Source organism: Excalfactoria chinensis, chromosome 3 (genome assembly GCF_039878825.1).
Source record: "Excalfactoria chinensis isolate bCotChi1 chromosome 3, bCotChi1.hap2, whole genome shotgun sequence".
NCBI lineage: Eukaryota > Metazoa > Chordata > Aves > Galliformes > Phasianidae > Excalfactoria > Excalfactoria chinensis.
This window is the reverse complement of record NC_092827.1, coordinates 61876160-61897329: the sequence shown is the minus strand read 5'-3', so window position 1 is coordinate 61897329 and position 21170 is coordinate 61876160. Positions and strand designations below refer to the sequence as shown.

Sequence of the window (21170 nt, the reverse complement as noted above, 5' to 3'; positions counted from 1 at the left end):
GGCAGAGGTGCAGCTCTGGTCTTGTTGGTTTGTTTGTTCAAATGCTATGGATTTCCTGAATGAAAGAAACACAGCTGTGTGAGAAGTGGTGGGGGCTGCGAGCAGCGAGATTGGAGCTCATATCTGGAAAAATGTGCACATGTAGGTGAGTTCAGGTGAAACCTCACCGAATAAGTTTTCCATCCTCTGAAAACTGAACACCATAGGAAAAAGGTTGGACTTTCGTTTTTTTTTGGGTAGTCTTGAACCTGCTTGTCGTTTCTTGGTTGCATGGCTGGTATTAACAACTGCCTACTGTTCTCCTGTCCCCTTCTTTATGTAAGCATTGCTTATCCAAACTAAGATTGTCATAAGGCTGTCTGCTGTTGTCCTTTGAATGGGAGTGACTTGCTTCATCTTGGAATTTGTCAAAACCAGAAGTACTTCTGATGTGGCCTTTAACTTGTGATGTAGTGTTAAATGCTTTGGAAAACAGCACAGGTGAGCCTGTAGTGAAAACTGTAGCGTCAGATCTTGAAAATGAGCATGTTACGTTTGAGTTGGAAACATACTCATGCTAAATACTTTTTTATCTCTTGTAATGAGATGCCCTTATTTATGTATAAAGGTTCAATCTCCTAAAAACCTGGAAAGCCTCTCAGGTCAGTGCTGCAAGTGCAGAGGCACTGGTAGACTGTGTGGTGCCCAGCCATGGCCAGAGCTGGATCTCTACCTGAGGGGATATGAGCACATCTCTCCTGTTCTTTGCTGTTCCATGCTGTGAAAAAGGATTTATGTTCTTTCAGGAAAGCTATTGGGCTACACTGCGTTCATATTTATGTATACGTACCCTACCTAGCAGCATTTTCTATCATTTTTTTTTTAAGTTATTTTTTCTTACCTTAATTGCCTAATTATCTAGGTGAATGTCACCCTGCCACTTGAAGGGGGGATTCCTCACCCCACATTAAGGAGGTAGAAAAAAGTTGCTGGTTTTTTGAACCCTTAAGGGTTCACTCTGTGGCTCAGCTTCCATAAAATGCCGACTGATGTAGCACTCTGCAGTAGTTGGGTAACCTTTGTTACTTCTTGTTCGTGAAGTTGTGGACAGAAGTAAAAGAGATCAGTTTACACTTTGTGTGAGCTAAGGGTTGTTCAGTACCCCGCACTCTGTTATGTTTTCATAGGAGTTTAACAATAGTTCAGCAGTGCTTGGTGGTGGGGTTTTTCTGGTTTGTTTTTAATTGTGCGTTTAGCTTCTCTTAACAGTTGTGTATTACTCCTTCCATAGCCTCCTTTTGGAGATCCTAGGAAGGCTAGATTATGAATTAACAACTTCCTGTCAGGTGGGAAGGAATTTATCTGTGTTCACGCATTGATAGCAGCTTGAAATTGTTTTATCATGAGACCATAAGCTGCTACAATAGTAAAAATAATATTTACCGTATTGCTCATGTTACCGTGAGCAGTTGTGAAGCCCTGGGTTGGTCAGTTTGCTTAGCAGAGTTATGCTGGAGGATCAAATTTGTTTCATTTAAAACAACTCTGGCTCTTGAACACATGGAAACTGTATATTTCTTTCTTGGCAACGATGCCAAGATGTTGCTGAATGCGTTTTGAAATGCAGCGTAGTTTTAGATGAAGCACACAAGAACAGATCATTTTCGTATTGCGTAGTTATATTTTGAGTTTCCACATGAACTGTTTTTAAAGACATTTTTTTAGTTCTCTTCTTCCCATGTACGTTGAGTTACTGCATGCATATGTATGCTGAAAAAGTGGATAACGTTTTCTGTTTTCTTGTAACCCAGTCACTTCTCTGAGCCACAGGGGAGATTTTTGCAATTGGATGAAGTCCGTGCCCCTTTGCATTGTCGGATGCAGCAGTGCCCATGACTCACTCTTGCCACATGGAGAAAATGTGAATAATCTGATGTTGGTTCACTTTTATGTTTTCACTGAAATGTTCTGACCCTTAACTGGAGGGCTCCGTATGCTTCCTGTTGTGGTCCCTTATGAATAGGCAGGAATTGGCAAGAATATGCTCTGCTATGTGACCTAATTTGTGTGGCGTCTGGGTGGAGTGCATTGTGATCGTCGCGGAGAGGGCGGCTGAGAATGTGAGCCTGAGCAGTTCCCTCACCGACCCTTCCAGCGGAGAAATGTGCACTTGTTTTACAAGGGCAGAGGGGAATTGTCATCTGAGTTCAGAAGGGCAGCAAAAAGAACAGTTAAAAGGCTCTCTTCTGAAATTCAGAAGCAGAGGGAGGGGCGGTGGCTGAGCCTGTGCAGTGTGGAGCAACAGCCGGCAGCTTTCCTGTCTACCCAGACGAAGCCTGGCATGGAGCAGCACTCACTGATGACTTCATGCAGTATCTGGCATTTGCTGTCATCTCTATGGATTACATATGGTTATAGCTGTCTTTTTTCTAATTGTGGGTTTCATAATAAGCCTATGAAACTTCTCTTTTTTTATTGCTATAAAACATTATTCAGGCTTGCTTAGTTTTTCTGGGTGTGATCAACTTGAACTTAGGGCCTGAGATGTGTTAATTTACAGGATGTAGATGCAATGTTATGTTTTATGCCTGGAATGCAAAGTGGGCTGGGCAGATTTTGGAACTATGACTGATCATCTTAGTAAAAGATCACATACTTTCCATTGTGCTAGTAAACTATCAAAAAGGGGAAAATACCGAGTTTTTAGCTAAGACTAACTCCATTAGGAGATGTATATGGGATGATCTGGTAGGTCCTGTCCCTGTGTGTCCCTGCTAGCGTTGGTGGCTGGTTTGAGCCTGGCACTTTGGTAGGTTGAGTCTGAGCTGTGTGTTCATCCACACACCTATGCTTCGAGGTTACCTTCCTTGGATGGAGAGAAAGTCATGCTATGTTTCATGGCTTTGTGGAGCAGAGCCTGTATTATCACTTATTTTCTTTCAGATGTACTGTTCTAGTACAGGAAGGCTATCACTCAATCACTTTAAACTTCAGATTGTTTTATAAGATCCTTAGCTGGCTTAGTATGCTGCAACACAGAATACTTCTAAAGAGGTTCACAAAACACACTGTGCAGACTACTGAAATCAATTTCTGCCCCAAGCTATAATAAAAATAATATTTACTTGGCCTGTATGACTGAAGTCTCTCCATATATAAAGGAAAATATTTCTTTTTCAGTGCAGCTTTTGAGGTAGCGAAGCGATAATGAAGTCTGTACTTTCTGAAAGGAGAACAAGTCCCCCCATATAAAGAACTGATGAAATTATATTACTACTGATAGCAATAGTCTCTATGCAAATTTTTGTCAAATCCATCAGATACAACTCCTTGTAAAACATTAATCTCTGTTTCTCCATTTCTAACCCAGAAAGCAAGTAAATAAGATTATGGTCTTTCTAGTAGCTGAAGTGAAAACCTGGAATTGAATATTTGAAAACAAATCTGTTTGACTAACTAACATTCACTTTAGTTTTTCTAATTTTCTGTCATGAAGGTCTTGAATTGTATTTTTGCCCAAACAACTTGCTATGAATTCTTTAGTAGTTTTCCTTTCAAGGAATGAGTTTTAAGATTGATTTTTGCTTATGACAACTTGAGATTCAAGATTATACTCTCAACTTCTTAGCACTTTGCAAAAGAAAAGTGGAAAATACTGTCAGTTGATGTCTCACATCATTCCTGTATCTGTGTTCTTAAAATATCATGTCCGTGTTTCTTATCTATCTCCAAGGAATAAATGGGGTTGGGGGGGGAGGGGAGGGTTGGGGGGAAAGAAAGTTCCCAGTAGGCATTGGAACTTTTGCAGATAACTTTCCTGTAGGGGCATGCTTCAATCTATTCTTTAGCAACCTTGAGTCACCCACAATGACCAAGCTCATTGGATGGTTTATTAAAAGTGAGAGAAAATGTTATTGATGAACTTAAACTTAAGTTGCAGGTAATATTAATGCAGAATCAAAACGTTTTGCAGTATTTCTCCTGTGGTTTTAGGTGTCTGATGTGGGTTTTATTGCTGTCTTTGGTATAATCAAGTGGTATTCTCTTGAGGGGGGGAAAAAAAAAGATCTGTTATTGTATAATACTGTTATTATACACTGTACTGTGTACAGTACCAACCTTCTATTGGAAATGTATTAATTTTTGAGTAACTTATCCAAGATTTTAACCAGGTATCTTTTGCTGTTTTTGCAGTAGAAAGAGAAACCCAACAAGCTGTAGGTCAACCACAATATGTAGTCCTGTGATAGTTCACTTTGGCAACAGATGAATATCAGAAAACAGTGATGTTTAAATTCATTGTTAGCATCAACTGATTTATATGAATAACAGTGTGCAATACTATGATGCACTTCTTTTGTGTGTAGAACATTCGTCTTGTCTCTCTGGGATATTTTTTCTTAAATTTCTTAGCAAAAAAAAACCCAACAGCTTCAGGAGTGGGTATTCTCAAGAGCTGAGCTGGAATTATTTTATGGCCAGGTAAACTGTTATGCTGCCTTATCTGACGTTCTTCCTTGAACTATGGGAAAACGTTTTTCTGTATGAAAGGCAGAAAAGATGCTTTATGGCAGTTGATATTGTCTTGTTTTTAAATGCAGAACAGCTTTGTTCATCCCCTGTGAGGGGTTGACCTGGCTGGCTGTCAGATGCTCTCCCAGCTGCTCTCTCATTCCCCACTCCTCAGCAGGACTGAGGGAAGAAAAAAAGATAGAAAAGCTTCTGAGTTGAAACATGGGCGAGGAGTTCGTTTGCTACTTACCATTGTGAGCAAAGCAGACTTCATTTGAGGAAAAGTATTTTCATTAGCAATGAAATAAATTACAGTTGGATAGTGAGAAACAAATCTCGTGTCTCTATACCTCACTCCTTTCTGGGCTCAACTGTGATATGTTCCTTTCCTCCTGACTGCTGTTTGAACACTGTAGGGTAATGAGGAATGGGGATGCAGTCAGTCCACAGCAGCTCCTCCCTGCCACTCCTTCCTCCTCCTCACAACTTCTTGCTTCAGCAGGCATTTATTCCATGGGGTGCAGTCCTTCTGGGCATAGTCACCATATTCCCTGTGGAGTCCTTTTACTCAGGGGGACAGCATTTTCAACCAGTCTTCTATGTGGGCTGCAGGGGAGCTTCTGCTTTGTGTCTAGAGCACCTCCTGTCCTCCTTCTGCACTGACCTTGGTGTCCACAGGGCTGTTTCTCTTTCATTTCTCACTCCTTTCGTTGCCCTGCAGTGTTCTGTCCTTTCTTCAGTATGTTTCCCAGGTGCACCACCAGGTTGCTTGCTGGGCTGAGCAATGTCCAGCACAATGTCCGGTCTTTGCAGAGCTGCCCCCTGCCAGCCTTTGGGCACTTGCACTCCATGCCAATGCATCCCTTCTCTCTGGGGATTATGACTTGGCTTGTGGGTGTGAAGGATGTAAATGTTCCATGAATTTAACCCCTTACAGTCCATTCTGCTGTGATGTGCACCTGCTGCAGGTTTTCCTCATAGTAAGTACAGGGGGGAAGAAAATCCTTTCTGGATATTCAGCCTGTCGACATACCAGATAACGAGAGCCATGTGCCTGCTAGGTAGACAAGAGCTGTCCTGGAAAATGAATCTTTCTGCCACTCCACTGACAAGTAGATATTCCTTAATGTGTAGTTTCCAAGAAGCCTCAGCTGTGGTGCCCAGATTAAACCCAGTGATGCTCTCCAAAGGAGACCTAAATGTTTCCAAATTACAGGGTAAATATTAAATGAATGCAAAGACCACTTCCAAGCTTGCAAGTGGAGCAGACATCTTGACTAGGAGCTGAATAATACATGAATAGAAATGTAGGGAGCGTGGGTGACAGGGCAGTGTGTTTAAACAGTGCCTGACTCAGGTGTGTCCAGATGAAGTAGAGCAGAGATCTCCTTTACTGCTTTAGGCGTAGTTCCTGTTCAGCACAAAACAGAAATGGTATTTTGTGTTGCTACTTACATAGGCTCTTCGTTTTGCTGTAGCGTGTGTAAGAGGTTGTGTGTGTGTGTGTGTGTGTGTGTGTGTGTGTAAAGCTTTTTGTGTCCACTTTTGACTGTCAGACTTCCTGTTTATGGACAACTTCTGGTTGATAGAAACAGTGACTTTGTAAGCATACTGTGCTCACTTGGTGTATCTTGATAGTAAATGTTTTTTCATATATTATGGGAATTCGAAGATCAGTGGGAATGAAAAAGCCTGCGTGTCTAAATTATGTCTTTAAATAGAGTTGGTTTTTATTTATGAGAACAGCTAGCTTTTTGTGGCAGGTGTGTGTGGCCAACCCTTAGCAAGAGCACACATTTAAAACCTGTTATCCAGAAATTTCCAGATGGTAAAAATTTGTCTCTTATTCTGAAATAAACGTAAATAGATTGGAAAATAATTCGAACTGTGATTCAACAAATGTATTAATACTGGTGGGAATAAGGTTTAGCTGATAGTTAATGTTTTCATGTACCTTCCTTTATGGTGTATGATTATAAAGAAATAACAAAAAACTGAACCTACTTAGAGGCGAGCAGACTTGTGTTAAATATTTGGCAGCCTTTGAAGCAGTAGTGATCAGCTGCTAAGCAGGTGAAATGTTATGCTGTACTGCATTTAATCACTCTATTATTATTTTTAATGGCCTCAAATGAAGTAGCCTGCAGGAGCAGTAGGACTGGTTTACATCTAAGGATATACAGGACAAGCAGATGCTTTCTAGCCCTCTTGCTGATGATTTACGGCACATCTTATTTCCTTCTCGCTGCCTTCTCTCTGATCCCTATTGCAGTGTGCACAAGACTGTGAGCTCTGAAGCTGGCCCTTTCCAGGCTGATACGGGGTGAGTCAGGTCACAGTGACAGAACTTTTGTATTCATACGATAGTGTTGTCTGAGCAAATATTCTTGAACGTTATACACAGCAGAGTCTTCATTGGCAAATAATTAGCTATTGTTTTGACAGCGTTAAAGCACTCTTTATCTGTAAGATAGGAGACATTTGGCTAGCCTAAAAAAATTCACTGTAGCTATTCAATATAAAACAAAAGGCAAGCTTATTCATTTGTGTGCACAAATTATTGGTGTCTAGAGGAATTTTAGGAAACTCAATTTTCTTCAGCAGATCTGTAGCCTAGCTTGTAGCCCTGCCTGAGCCATGTATCCCAATTAAGTTACAAATTGGATGTTGCAGCGTGAATAAATCTGGATTCACCATCTTTTTTGTAGTGTAGTCCATGGGAGCATGGATTTTTGTGGGAGAAGATTTCTCGTTTTAGCAGTAACTCCATGAAAGCTTTTTTCTCCATCTCTATATACGTTCAATTATGGTATTTTTGTGCTGGCAAAAATGCATTATTGAGCCTTTACCTTTGTGAGAAACACAAACCAAATATATGATGGAGAGTTGAAACAAAGTTCTGAGTTGGTGACTTATGTTATCAAAGACATTTCCTTGAGTGGTGTAAGTGATGTTTTCTAAAAACTTTCCTCAAGAGCAATACTGCTAACAGCTGGGTATGGTGTTTTTTCCCTGTGATCTCTATTTTTCCTCCTGTTCGGTTGCATTCAAGTACCTCCTTGAATCTCTTTGATAAATACCTTCAGTTTCTCAGGCTCTCATTTCATTCACTCTTTCCTTATACTAAAACATTTTCTGTATTTATTTCTTAACTCTACAAAATGGTGCATTTTAATTTGTTTCTGTCTTACCTCCTCCCTGTATTCCTTTCTACTGTTCTGTGGTTTGGAGACAGACATAATCCAGGAGCTAGATGATGGACTTGAAATTGCTCTAGAGGTGATGTGTTCATTTCTATGTTACAACATCTTGTTTCATCCTTACCCACTCCTAAAGTTCTGTAAATCCCTCTTCATCCATAGTGGTACTTTCTTGCATGGGTCTCTCTCACTCTGGTAGCAGTAGAATTCATTCTGTTCTGGGAAGATCCTATTTTCCCTCCTTCCCTAGATAGTATAGCCTGGTAGCAGTTCTTTGTCATTTTTCTAATGCTCCATTACTGATCCCAAATTACATTGTGCATTTGGAGGGCAGAAGGACTGTAGTCATCCTTAGTTGCTGTTCCTTTCTTTCTATAGCTGTATAAAGACTTGGGGAATAATAGAGAAGTGTTGTGACATGAATAGAAGAAGTGGAACAATGTGACTTTGATTATAGACAAGACTAGAGCTTCTGAGCTTTTATTTATTTAGCCTTTGGCAAGTTGTTATTTTTTTTTATTGTATAGTTATCTCTGCAGGACTACAGAGAAGCCTCTTGCATACAGAAGACTGTAATTAAATGCACCAACATTCAAGCTGGCATAATAGCTTGCAAAGTCAGTACTTAGTCACACTAATTCTTTTGAGAGCAAAATAATTCTTGCCATATATTCCTTTTCTTAGTCTCTTTAGAGCTCTTCCCTTTGACATACTGGCAATCCTTTTCAGTCTTTCACTCGATTTTTCACTTGTCACCTAAAACATTTCAGAGTTGTTTATCTGAATAAGCAGAAGTTTGCAGAAATGTTCTTCTGCAGCCAATCATGCCAGTCCATAGCTGAGCTGTGTAATTTTGAGGGGGAATGATAGCAACATTTGGTAACGTAACTGTATAACAAAGGGAAGACTGTATTGCTTCTGATCACTTGATTTTTACCCTTCAAGAGACAATTTCAATTTGCAAACATTGTGAATAGTGATAATATTTCTTGCGCTATCTGAGCAAATAGAGGGTAGGTCACTGTGAGTATTCAAAGGGCCCTTGGTCCTGCTCTGCCAACTCACAGACTGCGTAGCTGCAGGAATTCCTTCCTAGCTTCTTTTAGGTGATAAGCTTCATGAGTGTTTCTTTGTGTCTTCTAAACGATTCTGCTGCTGCCCCAGGTTGGTCGTTTCTGTCAGCAGGGGAAATAATGAGCAGTGTACTGCAGCCTGCTCTGTGATGTTTCAGACAGCCATGTGCATGAGTTCACATGCTCTACTGTAAGTCATTATGACTGTTCAGCAACCTTGCTTGTGTTCTATGGTTAACAAAATATTTCAACTTTCAGGAGTGCCCTACCATAGCAGTAGCATGGAAAATCAGAAGTGGTGGATGGCACTCAATTACAGGTCTTTAGATGTGAAGATCTGCTTTGTGGTGTGTGAGTTATATTGTGTTGTAAACTAACTGTATGTATGGTTTGTTTGTTTGTTTGTTTAAACAATAGAAACAACAACAAAATCATGAAAGCAAATAATGAACAAAAAAGCTCCAAACACAGCTGATTTTGTGATTCCTCCTTGGACCGTGTTCTGAGGTAACAAACAGCTGAGGAAAAATCTTGGAATGGCTGTTTAGAGTTAAGGCATTCAAAACTTTCAACTGTATTCCAATTGTAATACTGAAGATAATATGCTAAAGTGGAACAATTCAAAAGAGCTATGTAGGTGAAAAATGGAATCCAACTAAATTGTAGTCTTTATAACACTGTTAAGAGTCATAACTCCTTGGCAATCGGCAAGTAGCCAGACATTCTTACTACTGTGCTTCGTAGTTTGTCATAGGTTAAGCACATCATTTTGTTGAGGCTTTGGAATTTGAAAATCTTATGAGTGTTTGTGAAGTTAGTTTGTTACAGTAGCTTTCTCATTCAGAGAAGTGTAAATACATGTTAAATGGAAAGCAGTTAAATAGAAAGTCTGTCTTTTCCTCATTCGGAAACCACATAAAAGTGAATCTCCTTACTTTGATACAGAGCCAATCCTTTTGCATGCTTCTGAGATTGTATGCCTGCTTTCTCCCTGTTTCCTCTCTCTCTCTTATTTTCTCCTTCACCTCTGGATGAATAAACAATAATCCAAACCCTTTGCAGCCTGCTCAAATAAGATCTGGCTTTGCTTCGCCATAGGTGTTTATTGCTGAGGAGTGCTCCTATGGTCATGTCTGATATGTCTGGCCTTTGGCTATGCTAAAGTGCAAAACTCTTGTTTTCAAAGTGCTTATTATGTGTATTTTTGGGGAAGATGTTTTCTGGAGAGAGAGATTTTGTATATTTTTCCCAGTACTATTTGTTTGTAGTAAGAAATCTTTATTTGTTACTACTTGAAAATAATGTTTTATTTGGGGGAGAGGGAGGTGAGGTGGAGTGAGGGCGGTGGTGTGAAAGCTTCTGAGGAAATTCTCCCTTGCATTATGTTAGTCAGCAATGGTGATGCCATCCTGGCTTCTTTTCAGATTTTTTTTCTTTCAAGTACTGATCTTGTTTTTAATCCAGTACTACTCTGGGGAAAGAAGAAACATTTTTTTCCCTTGGGTAAAATATCTCAGGTGAAATGCTCTGAATTTCAAGATAAATTTTTGAATTGAGCATATTACCGTTTGTGTTACGGCAGTGCTTTTGTCAGCTATAGAGATTTTGTTTTGTATTTTTTTTCTACTCTGATGTAGACTCCCCCCTTTCTTCCTGGGAGTAAGAGTTAATATGCCATGCAGATGTATTCTTCTCCTCAAAATAAATGAATTAAGCCAGCTAAGGGTCTTTTTCACTGACACAGATTTGTCTATATTAGAGATTTGTTATTACTGGCATTCACGTACATTTTCCATAAACCAAACCAATGTAGAGAGGTGCTACGAAAACTTAGTGGTGTATGTCAGTACTTTGGTGCTGACTTATGACCATTGGTGATTAAAAACAATGTTTCTTCCTGTGTTGAAAGCTAGTTTTCGTTGCAGAGATCATTCAAAGACACAAGTTTTTGTAGAAGTAATTCCTCCTTTAGGAAAATTCCTAGGTAGAGTTCTTGTCTAGGTTAGGTAGCAAATTGTGTTGCAGGTCTGTTTATAAAAGATCTTGACTGCTTACCAAATAATAATCTTCTGCTGGCAGCTTGAACATTGAAATTGGCGCAATGGGACTGTTTGTTCTGCTTGCATCTCTTCAAGCCGCATGCTCTGATTCACTATTCGTGTTGAATTTAGGTGAGATGCTCAAGAGACAGTGCTACTGGAAGGCGCACTCTGCTAGGTGCAGCAAAAGCCCCCTTCAGCCCAGTGTGGTACCTGTGGTGGTGTCTGCAGGTAGATGCCACATGCTTGTACTTCTTCCATAATTAAATCTTCAGCAGTACTTCCTCTAACATACCTTACTTCTCAGTGGTTTGCATTTCTTTATCCATAAATTATAACCACCTTTCTGTGGACTCTTTAATTCCACAAGCTTATCTTGCAGCTTTTTAAGCTCATTTATATTAGTGCCCTCATTTGTTTTGCTTTCACTGGTCTTTAGTGCCATTAATTTTGGTACTGAGGCTGCAAGCTTCAGCCTTGCTGAGGCAAGGGAACCCTCCACTGCAGTAATTTTTGTCAGTGTGTGAAAGAGAGATCTGGGAATGCTGAGCTCTGGAACTGGATCTGCTTGGCAGCTGTTTTCAGGTGAGGTTTGAATCCTGAGCCTGCATGATATGTGACTGCTTAACACTAATGAAGGTGCGCAAAACCCTTCTGGTAAATGCACCCAGGGAAGGGTTGCTCCTGCAAGTATAACTGATCTATTGGAGTTGTTGCTGGAGGCAGTAGTAATAATCTGATTTGTAATTGCCTGCTTTCATTAGATGAGCTTGCTTTCCATGTGGTCTGTTTCTAGGTAGGTAACGGTGAAACATCTGTTCCAAATTTTACATGCCCTCACAAAACCTTTTGATGACAGTGCTCAGAATCCACATTATTACAGGTTTCAACGCAGTCCTCCTAAGAGATTGCCATTAAATAATAAAAGCATGGAGATTGGGACTAAGTACACATAATCCTTTACTTAAACAGCTGGCTACTGACATTCCTTGGCTCAGATTCTACCAACACCTGACAGACTTTGAGCTTAGGTTGCTCTGCTCTTGTGTTTCTGAATCTTCTCCAGTTTTGGGCACCTAATTTGGAGTGGTGTGTCCCACAGGAACTTTCTGAAATGAAGTGAGAAATCTTATGTAGGCTTACACTGAAGATCACTGTCTTGTTTGCATAAGTACTATTTTACTGCATTCTGATATTCGTCCTGCAATTGTTAAACAATTCATGTACCTTCATAGCAGTTAATCAGGAAGGGGGTTCAGCTTTGGGGGCTAATTAATAACTAAGCTAGGGAAGGAAGCTGGAGTTTAACTGCAGAACTAGCAGTGCCTCAACCTTCTGCTGAACTGATCAAACCACAGACTTGCCAGAAACTAAGAAAGGACCATTCGTAACACTTCACTCTATCTTTTATTTTTTCCTCATTAAGATGTCTCACTAAATATGTAAATTGGATGAGACACCTTTGATTGAGGCGCTTTTTTTTTTTTTTTATGAGGCAAGGATAGTAATTTCTTTCCAAGCAAACTGTTCAAAGCTCTGCATTGAATCATGTTTTCTGCACGAAGCTTTCCTAATCCCCAGTGATGCAGTATCACTTTTCCTTGGTAAGCAAAAGAATGGGGTTGAGAAATGAAATAATCAATTTATCTCAAGACACAGGCTTGCTTTTTTGCTTCGTCTTTCTCACTAGTTCTGGTAACAGAGCAACACACTGAATTTATTTTAGGTAGATCACACAAATGTAGGAATGGATGTACTTATGATCCTGGTTTCTGTAGTGAACTTGGTGTAGTATTTTAAGAACAGGAATGAGAGAATACTTGGCATGGTTTGCTCTATAACAGGTTTTAGATTTTGATTATTCAGTCGCCCTATTCATTCTTTCCATCTGCTTCTCCTTTAAGTTTAGAGCACCACTAGGGCAAATAGATTTTATGGACTTCCTCTAAGCCTTCTACATTTCACGTTTCCTCTTAGTAATTACAAAGGTTAATAGGCTGAGGTAAATAATTTACAGGCATCAGCATGATTCTGTTCCTTGACAAAATAATGGAATAGCTAATGAAGCTCAGGCTTAAAATATCTGAAAGGAAGTAGAGGGAAAAAGGTATAAATTGTTTGTTTTGATTTTTTGCAACATCTAAGTACATCTTTGTTGCTGAGGTCAGTATGCAGTAGTTTGAGTTAAGGAATAGCTCGTATTTGGAGCTTCTTGTCTGTATTCTGTCTTCAAGTGTTACTTGCACCGAGAATTAGTAGGAGTAATATGGTTTGGTGCAAGTCCCAATTGTGTAGTTGTGTTGTGAGTGTTACAAGTTAGCTACAGAAGAATGTAGAAGCTTTCCTGTACTCTACCAGTTTGGTGAAGCTGTGTAAATGAGCAACTTTCCAGCAAGTGACTCGATGAGCTTTAAGGTAAATGCTGGCAGGTTTATGACAGAAGGTCACACAGCGTACTTGGCAGAAGCAATGCTCGGTCAGTGAGGAACTTGCGTTCTTTTTATTCTTTACCATAAGCAAAGCACGTTGTGTGTTCTTGGACATGTTCCCCTCTTCTCAGCACTGGTGAGGCCATGCCTAGAGTGCTAAGTCCAGTTCTGGACTCTCTAATATAAGAGACATGGAGATACTGGAGAGAGTCCAGCGAAGGTTCATGGAGCTGAGAAAGTGATTGCAGCATCTCTTCTGAGGGTTTTTTGTTTCTTCCCCATCTTTGAAATGTGTAGGTGTCTTTTCTCTTGCCTGGTGTGGAGGGGGTACAATCTAGTGCATACCCAACTATGTGCTGCCAAGAACCTGGTGTGTGCAAGAAGTCGATGGGAGCTTTGCAGAGAGAGGCCAGAGAACTCACGAGGAATTAGCTGACAATGGTGAGGCTCCCCATAGTCATGTGCAGGAGGCTGGTCTACTTAAGAAATTGGAGCATGGTATGTGTGAGCTGGTTACTATCAGTTTACTTCTGAGGAACTGTTTTCTATCTGTCTAGAAAAAGCTGTTGACCAACACAGTTTTATAACAGGAAAGATGAAGGGCGATGGTCAGAGATTTTGGTAGGGAGAGATGGGTAGAAAAGCCCGGGAAAATGATTGATGACTCCAAAGAGAGCAGTGTGAGAAGACAGAACAGAAGAGGGAGGGGGATTGGAAATTGTGGCCTTTGAAATTAGAAAAAGTTTGGTTTAACATCATAGGGTTAAAAGAGTCTAGACTAAGAGGGAATGGAAGGTTCCCTGTTTCAAGTGTGAATTTTGCAGTGTGCTTTTGTCCTTACCTGCCTGTCAAAGAAAAGAACACAATCTATCCAGCTGCTTCTTTTTTTTGTTGTTTTTTGTCATCTGAAGCTAACAGCAAGTCAGCCTTCTTGGCTTGGCACAAATGATGCGGGTCCTGGGCATAGCTCCAGGACTGTGAAGAGCAACACATGGAGTATATTGCATCTCTAATAGTACTTCTGAGGAGTTGTCTTAGGGAGATTTCCATATTTTCTTCTGCTGCGTCAGATCTATTTTTTTTCCAATCAGTTACTAAAGCTTTTGAAAAAAATATTTTTTTTCTTATGTGCAAGATTGTTATTCTTTCATTTAAAAAGTTTGTCGCAGGGTATGACATAATGGGAAAATGATACTAAGTCCTTTGTATCATGACCATTGTTTTCTGAAGGCATTAAAAAAGATTGTTTTGGGAAGCTGGTCCATTCTGAAACTGCTCTAAGTAGCAGGAAAATCTGCATACAGTTTGTGGCTTGGCTTCCTTCTCTGCCCTGGCAGTATTGCTTGCTTGGGTTTGTGCAGGATCCTAAGCATCTGTCATGTGTCTGATGCCTTCTGGAATGCAGATGGATCTTTTGTGGGAATGGCTCCTGTGTTATGCAGGAGATTGTACTAGATGTTCACAGTGATCCCTATGACCTTATATCCTGTGAATCACCTCCACAAGTGCAAGTGAGCCTAATAATAGTTCTAATTTGGATAGAGAAGAAAGAGCAGATGGCTAACATGAACTTGTAGAATGTAATTCTATTTTCTTTGTAACCACTCAGAAATATGAGGACCTAATTTGTGTTCATAATAAAATGAGCTGTAGTAAATGTAGCTTGCATTCACTACGTTCTTATTTATGCCTTCTGACTTACTGCATCTCTTTCTGTGCCATCCTGCTTGCTAAGAAACCTCTATATTGCCAGATTTTGGTCAGGAATCATCCCCCTGTCTCTCTTCTTCCCACGCGCCAGCCATGCTGGCTAGGATCATAGAATCATGAATGGCTTGAGTTGGAAGGAATCCCAAGGATCATCAAATTCCAATGCCCCTACCACCGGCAAGGCTGCCAAACACTAAATCAAGTACTTGATCAAATTGCCCAGGGCCCCATCCAACCTGACCTTGAACACCTCACGGATGGGACATCTGCAACTTCTCAGGGCAACCTGTTCTAGCACTGTTGTCTCAGTAAATAAACTTTCCTCTGACATCTCATCTAAATCTCTCTTTAGTTTAAAACCATTGTCCTTGTCCTGTGACTATCTACCCTTGTAAAAAGTTGATTTCCCTCATGTTCATAAACTCTCTTTAAGTACTGGAAGGCTGCAGTGAGGTCTGCCTTCAGCCTTCTTTTTAACAAGCTGAACAAGGTCATTTCCTTCAGCCTGTCTTCACAGGAAAGATGTTCCAGCCCTTGGATCATCTTTGTGGCCCTTCTCTGGACCCTCTCCAAAAACTCCACATCTTTCCTGTGCTGGGAACCTGAGACTTGGATGCAGTACTCCAGATGGAGACTCATGAGGGCAGAGTAGAGGTCCCTGCTGACTGCTCTTCTTTGAGTGGAACCTGGGATACTGTTGACAGGCTGCAAGCACACAATGATGGGTCATGTTAAGTTATTCATCAGCTGGGACTAAGTCCTTCTCAGCATGGCTACTGTCAAGGAGTTATTTTCCCAGTTTGTTTACATACCTGGGATTACCTTGACCCAAGTACAAAACTTTGCACTTGCTTTGTTGAGCCTCATTTGGTTCATGAGGGCCCACCTTTTGAGTTTATCAAAGTCCCTCTGGATGGCATTGCTTCTTTCTGCTGTATCAACCACACTGCTCAGCTAGGTGTCATCAGCAAACGTGCTGAGGATGTACTCAATCCTATCACCTTTTTCACTGATAAAGATGTTAAGGAGTGTTGAACCCAAGGTGGACCCCTGGAGGACACTGCTTGTTATCAGCCTCCACCTGGATGAATCTCTCTGATTTAGAGATAAGGATATGGTCAGGGACCACGTCAAAGGCATTGCAGATGTTGAGGTAGTTGCCTTCCTTGTCACCAGTTTGATACATGGTGATAAGAGGAACTTCATCATTCTAGCTCTATGACTGAAGCTTTTCCTAAGATATCTACAGGGCACATATTATCCAAAGCAATTGCTGTCATTATAAAGGTATTTGGGTTACCTATACTTTAGTCTTTTCTTTCCCCCACAATGTTCTTCACTGGTAGCTGAAACCCTTTGCTCTGACATATGATTTTCTCTAACAAATTGCTGTAAGAAAATTTAGCAAACTTGCTCTAGAATGTTAAGCTTTTAGTGGAAACTTTTCTAGCTTCTAATTCAGATATGTGGTTACTGGCAGTTTGTGAAGTACATGTCAAAACTCATTTGTATCACATCCAAAGATGTTGCAGGGTGATCTTCCACTGGGAGCTGGCACTGGTTAGGTTGACCAAAACAGAGTCTGTTGAACCAAAATGGGGAGTTTGTCATTGGAAAGCTCTGCCTTGAATGATCAGGAGTTTTCTTTTGAGCACAATGCTTGCTGTCACTTTGGTGTCTCAATTTTCTCAGTTGTAGCTGGCTTACCACTGTCAGCACGCACAACTTGCAAAGCTGTGGCAGCTTGGGGCTGACCTGTGAAGCTTGGTTGGGAAGGGAGCGGGCCTACAGTGTGTCCCTTTCCACCTACACCCTGGTCTCCTTCATTCTTTTGTCCCATTGAGAATGGGAAGCTGTCATGCGCCCTCCAGAGCAGCCCTGTGTAGGTACTGGGGATGCTTTGCCTAGAACCCTTGGTTCTGCAGTATCATCAGGTGGTCTGTTGGTGAGCGTGGGAGTTTGAGCAGGCCTGTGGTGTGGTATCACAGCATTATTTCTGTCTGAGAGCTTTGTGCTCCCTTTAAATGCCATTCCAATGTGCTGAGGCCAGCAGCATGAAGCGTTGGATTGTTTTTGCTGGGAGGTATGGGAACAGCTATTTTAATAGTGCTTCAGCTGTGAGGATTCCTTCTTCTTAGTTATCAGTTGCTGGGGGATTTTTTTTTATTGTGAAGTAAATCCAATTTAGCTTATACTCACGGAACACTTGAGTGGAAACCACAGGGGTTCCTCATTACTACTCTGTGGTGCTTTGTTTCAGCTGGTGTTTGGGAAACACCAGGGAGTGAGGTGTAAGGTTTTTTGATCTGTGTTTCTTTTAGTAGTGCTTATTTCATAGTTTGGTCTATACATAGAATTTATGAATCGGGCAGCTGCATTTTGTTGCTCTAGGGAGGTGCCATTACTCTTTTGTTAGAGGAACCATTTTTTATAGCTGACTTCTTACCCAACTGCAGAAATTGACTGAGGGAAGGAATGAAGAAAACCATTGTGTTGGCCACTGATTGTGGGGACTGAAGACGCAGTGGGAAGGCAGAAGCTTGCAGATTGAATAGCTTATTGCTGCAGCCATTTGTTTTCTTATGGTGGTGCAAGAGAAGGACATCTGCACAACAACCCTAAGTTTTGCTTTTTTTCTTTTCTTTTTTTCTCTCTCTCTCTTTTTTTCTTAGAATATATATATATATATATATTGAAAGTATGAACAACACAGGAAAGAGCTGCTAATCAAGTTTGTTCTTTGTTAATGAAGTCAGAGCCCAGTGTACACTGCACTCCAGTGCTTTGTAGTTTGCTTGGCTTTGCGTCTCTTACTACTTGGGGATAAAAACCACTCTGGTTTCCAGCTTTGAATTTTTAATGCTTATTTTTGTGTCTTTAGATGTGAATTAGTCTGAGTTGCTTTGACAAAAGGATGGTTATTTTCAAGATTGTTTTTCAGTCCTAAAAATCCTGCACGCAAGAACAGAAACACCTATTCCTTCTGCTAATGTGAGGCTGTCAGATGTGCTTGTCCTGGGTGGGGCAGAGCCTGTGATAGATACTCCTGCCTGCCCAGAGGCATAGGCAAAGGGTTGTTTCTAACTTTGTTACATTCCTAGTGCCTTAATTGAAAGCCACGGGCTAATTCCTCCTTTTATTTCGAAATTCCTTCACTACACTTAAGTGAGAACGTAAATAAAGAAGTGAGGAAGGCAAACTTAAGTCTTAAAATGTGAGCTGAACATTGGCAACTTGTTTGGAACTGGTTGGCAAGTGAAATACAGGATTTATCCAGTCTGTTAACGTATCCAGGGCACTTTCATTACAGTGCTGCTCTGCCAGCTACTTTGGGTGTGATAACTTTTGTCTTTCAAAAACTGAATAGCATAGTTCTGTCATGTGAGCACATAATGCATTTTGGGGAAATAAGGTAGCTGGCTCTCAGTGTGAAGCAGAGGTTAAATAAAGGGCAAAGCACAATCTAGAGAGGTTTTTGTGTGTGTGTGTTGTTTAATCTCTTTATTTTTAGTTCATTTGGATTCCTTTTTGCTCCTGAAAGTGCTTGGTAATAGCTTGAACCTGAACTGCACTTCCAAAGTGTCTCAGTAGAATTAAGTGTCTCGGTAGAATAGAATCAGTGCTCAGAGTGGAGGAGGTACATAAGACTGTAAACGTGACTACTGCAGGTGCCAGGACAGAGTTAGGGCGTTAGTTCACAGGAGCCATTTGTTTTGGGAGTACCCCTGCTGCATAGACCTGCATCATGTTGTACAATATAAGCTACCCAGAATAGGAAGCTTTTCCCTTCTGTTGTCATCACAAGAGCTTAATTTTGTGTGTGTGTGTGGTTTCTTTTTACTTCCTCTTAAAGGAACAAACTGTTCTGATGTCAGCTGTTAAAAGCCCATTAAATGACTGAAGGCGTGCAGAGCCATATTTTTTCAGAGGAAACAATTGCTGTGGTGGTGAAGTAAAAGTTGGCCCACGCTCTGTCCTTTGCTGCTATGCAGTTCTATTCAGCGTGAGGCTACAGTGGTGTGAAAGGAAACACAAGTGTTCTACAGACTTGGTAAATTTGTTTCTCACTCAGCTACAACTTGCTGACATTTTTAATGTCTTGTGTGAAAAATGGTGTGTAGTGCCGTGTGCTTCGCTGAATGGTAACACTGTTTTTTGGCTAATTTGTTATCTGAATCATAATGTCAGCCTCCAGGGGTTAACTTTACAGACTCATAGGAATCTAAAGAAAATTAATTTGAGGGATAAAATACCTTGTCGCTGTTGTTAACAAAACAGCACTATATTGGTTTCAGATTGTTTTCCAGTGATTTATAGCAGAAAGCTTGACATGATCCTAGCTATAATGGCCAATTACAAAAATCCTACTTTCAGAGGCTTTTATAACACAAATATGGAGGTGTAGTCTAAGTGGGAAAGCATCTCCTGTTTTATTGCTGAGCAGAATGCTTTGGAGAGATGAGGGTAGTGAGGGCTCTCATTCTTTGCTCAGTTAGAAAGGACACTCTGAGAGATAATGAGATCTACAAATCCATATCACTTGTGCCTTCATCGCAGATCAAGTTAATTTGTGTCAGCTGTGGATTTTTGTTTGTTTCCCTCTATCTCCCTTAGGAAACTTTTTCTTCAAATGGGGGAAAAGGGGCTGGGTTTTTACTAAGTGTCACATATGCTACTGCAGTGCACAGTCTAAGTGCATTAATTGAAATGCGCCTGAGGTTTGGAAGGCTGACCTGGGGGGACAGGTGCTGCAGGAGAGCATGGCTTGGCCAACTGAAGCTGGTATAATGCTGGGGAATAGGAGACTTCCCATGTACTGTCCTTGGAGGTGTGTTCAGTAGGACAGAAGGAAGTTACTGAATGATGTTTAAAAAGAGATTCATATTTACTTCTCAGTGCTCTCAATACCGAGAGTACTTGCAACTAATGTGAATGGGAAGCTTTATCAGTAGGTGAACAGAATTTGGGACTGAATTTTGTACAAGGCTAACATTTTGGTCTACCAGTATCAGTGAATAATAGTTTGTTCCTGTCTCAAAGAAAAAACAAAAAACCCACAAGAACTTGGGAGTAGAAAAAAAAGTGAAGTCAAAATATTCAATATATATGGAGTTTAAATCTTGATTCTGATATTCTGTGCCAAGCACCCACCTCATAAGAGACTGTGTCTAAAATTGCAGCTGACTCCCGAATGACATTCTTAAAAACAGTCTGGAAAGCAATCTTTTCTCTCCTGAGCTGCAGAACGCAGCTCCTCCCTTCGCTTTGTCCTGTAGATTCTCTCTTGTCCTTCCTCTTTGTCCTGCTGGGTCCCAGGCTGAGGTATGCTGATGCTGCAGTAGTAGATGCCTGCCTGGCTGCCCAGCCCTTTCACACACAGGTTAGTGACAGTTCATTCACCTCGTTTGTGATTCAGCTGTAAAACCAAGCTGGAGGTGGGTAAGCATGTGAGTGCTTCCAGGGCTGTCCCAGCAGCTTTGCTGTGCTGAAGGAGGCTATTATCTGCATCGAAAGCTTCCTCAGTAGCTTATGAAGTAATGCATCAGGGTAAAGAAGTGTCGACAGACTGTTGATTAAAAGGCTGTGGTTTTGTAGGCTGCTGTGCTTCAACAGCTCAAAAGCTTGTGATTTTGGTATGTATGTTGTTGTCCATCCCAGTACTGGGGAGTGCTGGAAAGCTGAGCTTAATGTGAGGGGACACAATTTCTGTCAAAGCTGAAACTATACCAAAGTTTTGTGTAGGACTCTACAGGTAAAGTTATCTCTGCTATTGAGTTTGGGTGGTGTTTAGTTTTGCCTGTTTTTAACAATACATTCTCACTCACGGCTTTCTTGTTGTCTCTCTCCAGATGAACACAATGATGTACAGAAAAAGACGTTTACCAAATGGATAAATGCTCGGTTTTCCAAGGTAACATTGGTTTGAAAATACTTCTTTATTCTTTTGATTCATTGCTCAGAACAGCGTTGGTTAAATATACTTTTTTTTGTAGAATGTGCCTAGTAAAATGTGTCAAAATATTCAATGGAAGCATACATCTGCTAGGCAAAACAGTGTTTATTTCTTCATTTTCACCACACACATAAGCATTTCCCACAAAATAAAAATACTGTGTGCCTTGTTTAAGAGCTCAGAATGAAAGGTTCTGTTTGTTGTTGTTAAAATGCATCGTTATCTGCACAGTGGTGTCTGGTTGTTAGTCATCTTCAAACAGTTTATTTTTGCAT

At 40.7% G+C, this 21170-nt stretch overlaps 1 protein-coding gene across 2 annotated transcripts in view; it reads left to right on the top strand.

The window, feature by feature from the left end:
- UTRN (utrophin) overlaps positions 1-21170 on the top strand; it is a 340380-nt gene that overhangs the window by 32948 nt on the left and 286262 nt on the right. For both annotated transcript variants that reach the window (XM_072330886.1, XM_072330885.1), the window contains exon 3: positions 20792-20853. In XM_072330886.1, the coding sequence (XP_072186987.1) occupies positions 20792-20853 (62 nt within the window). The remainder of the gene's footprint in view (positions 1-20791; positions 20854-21170) is intronic.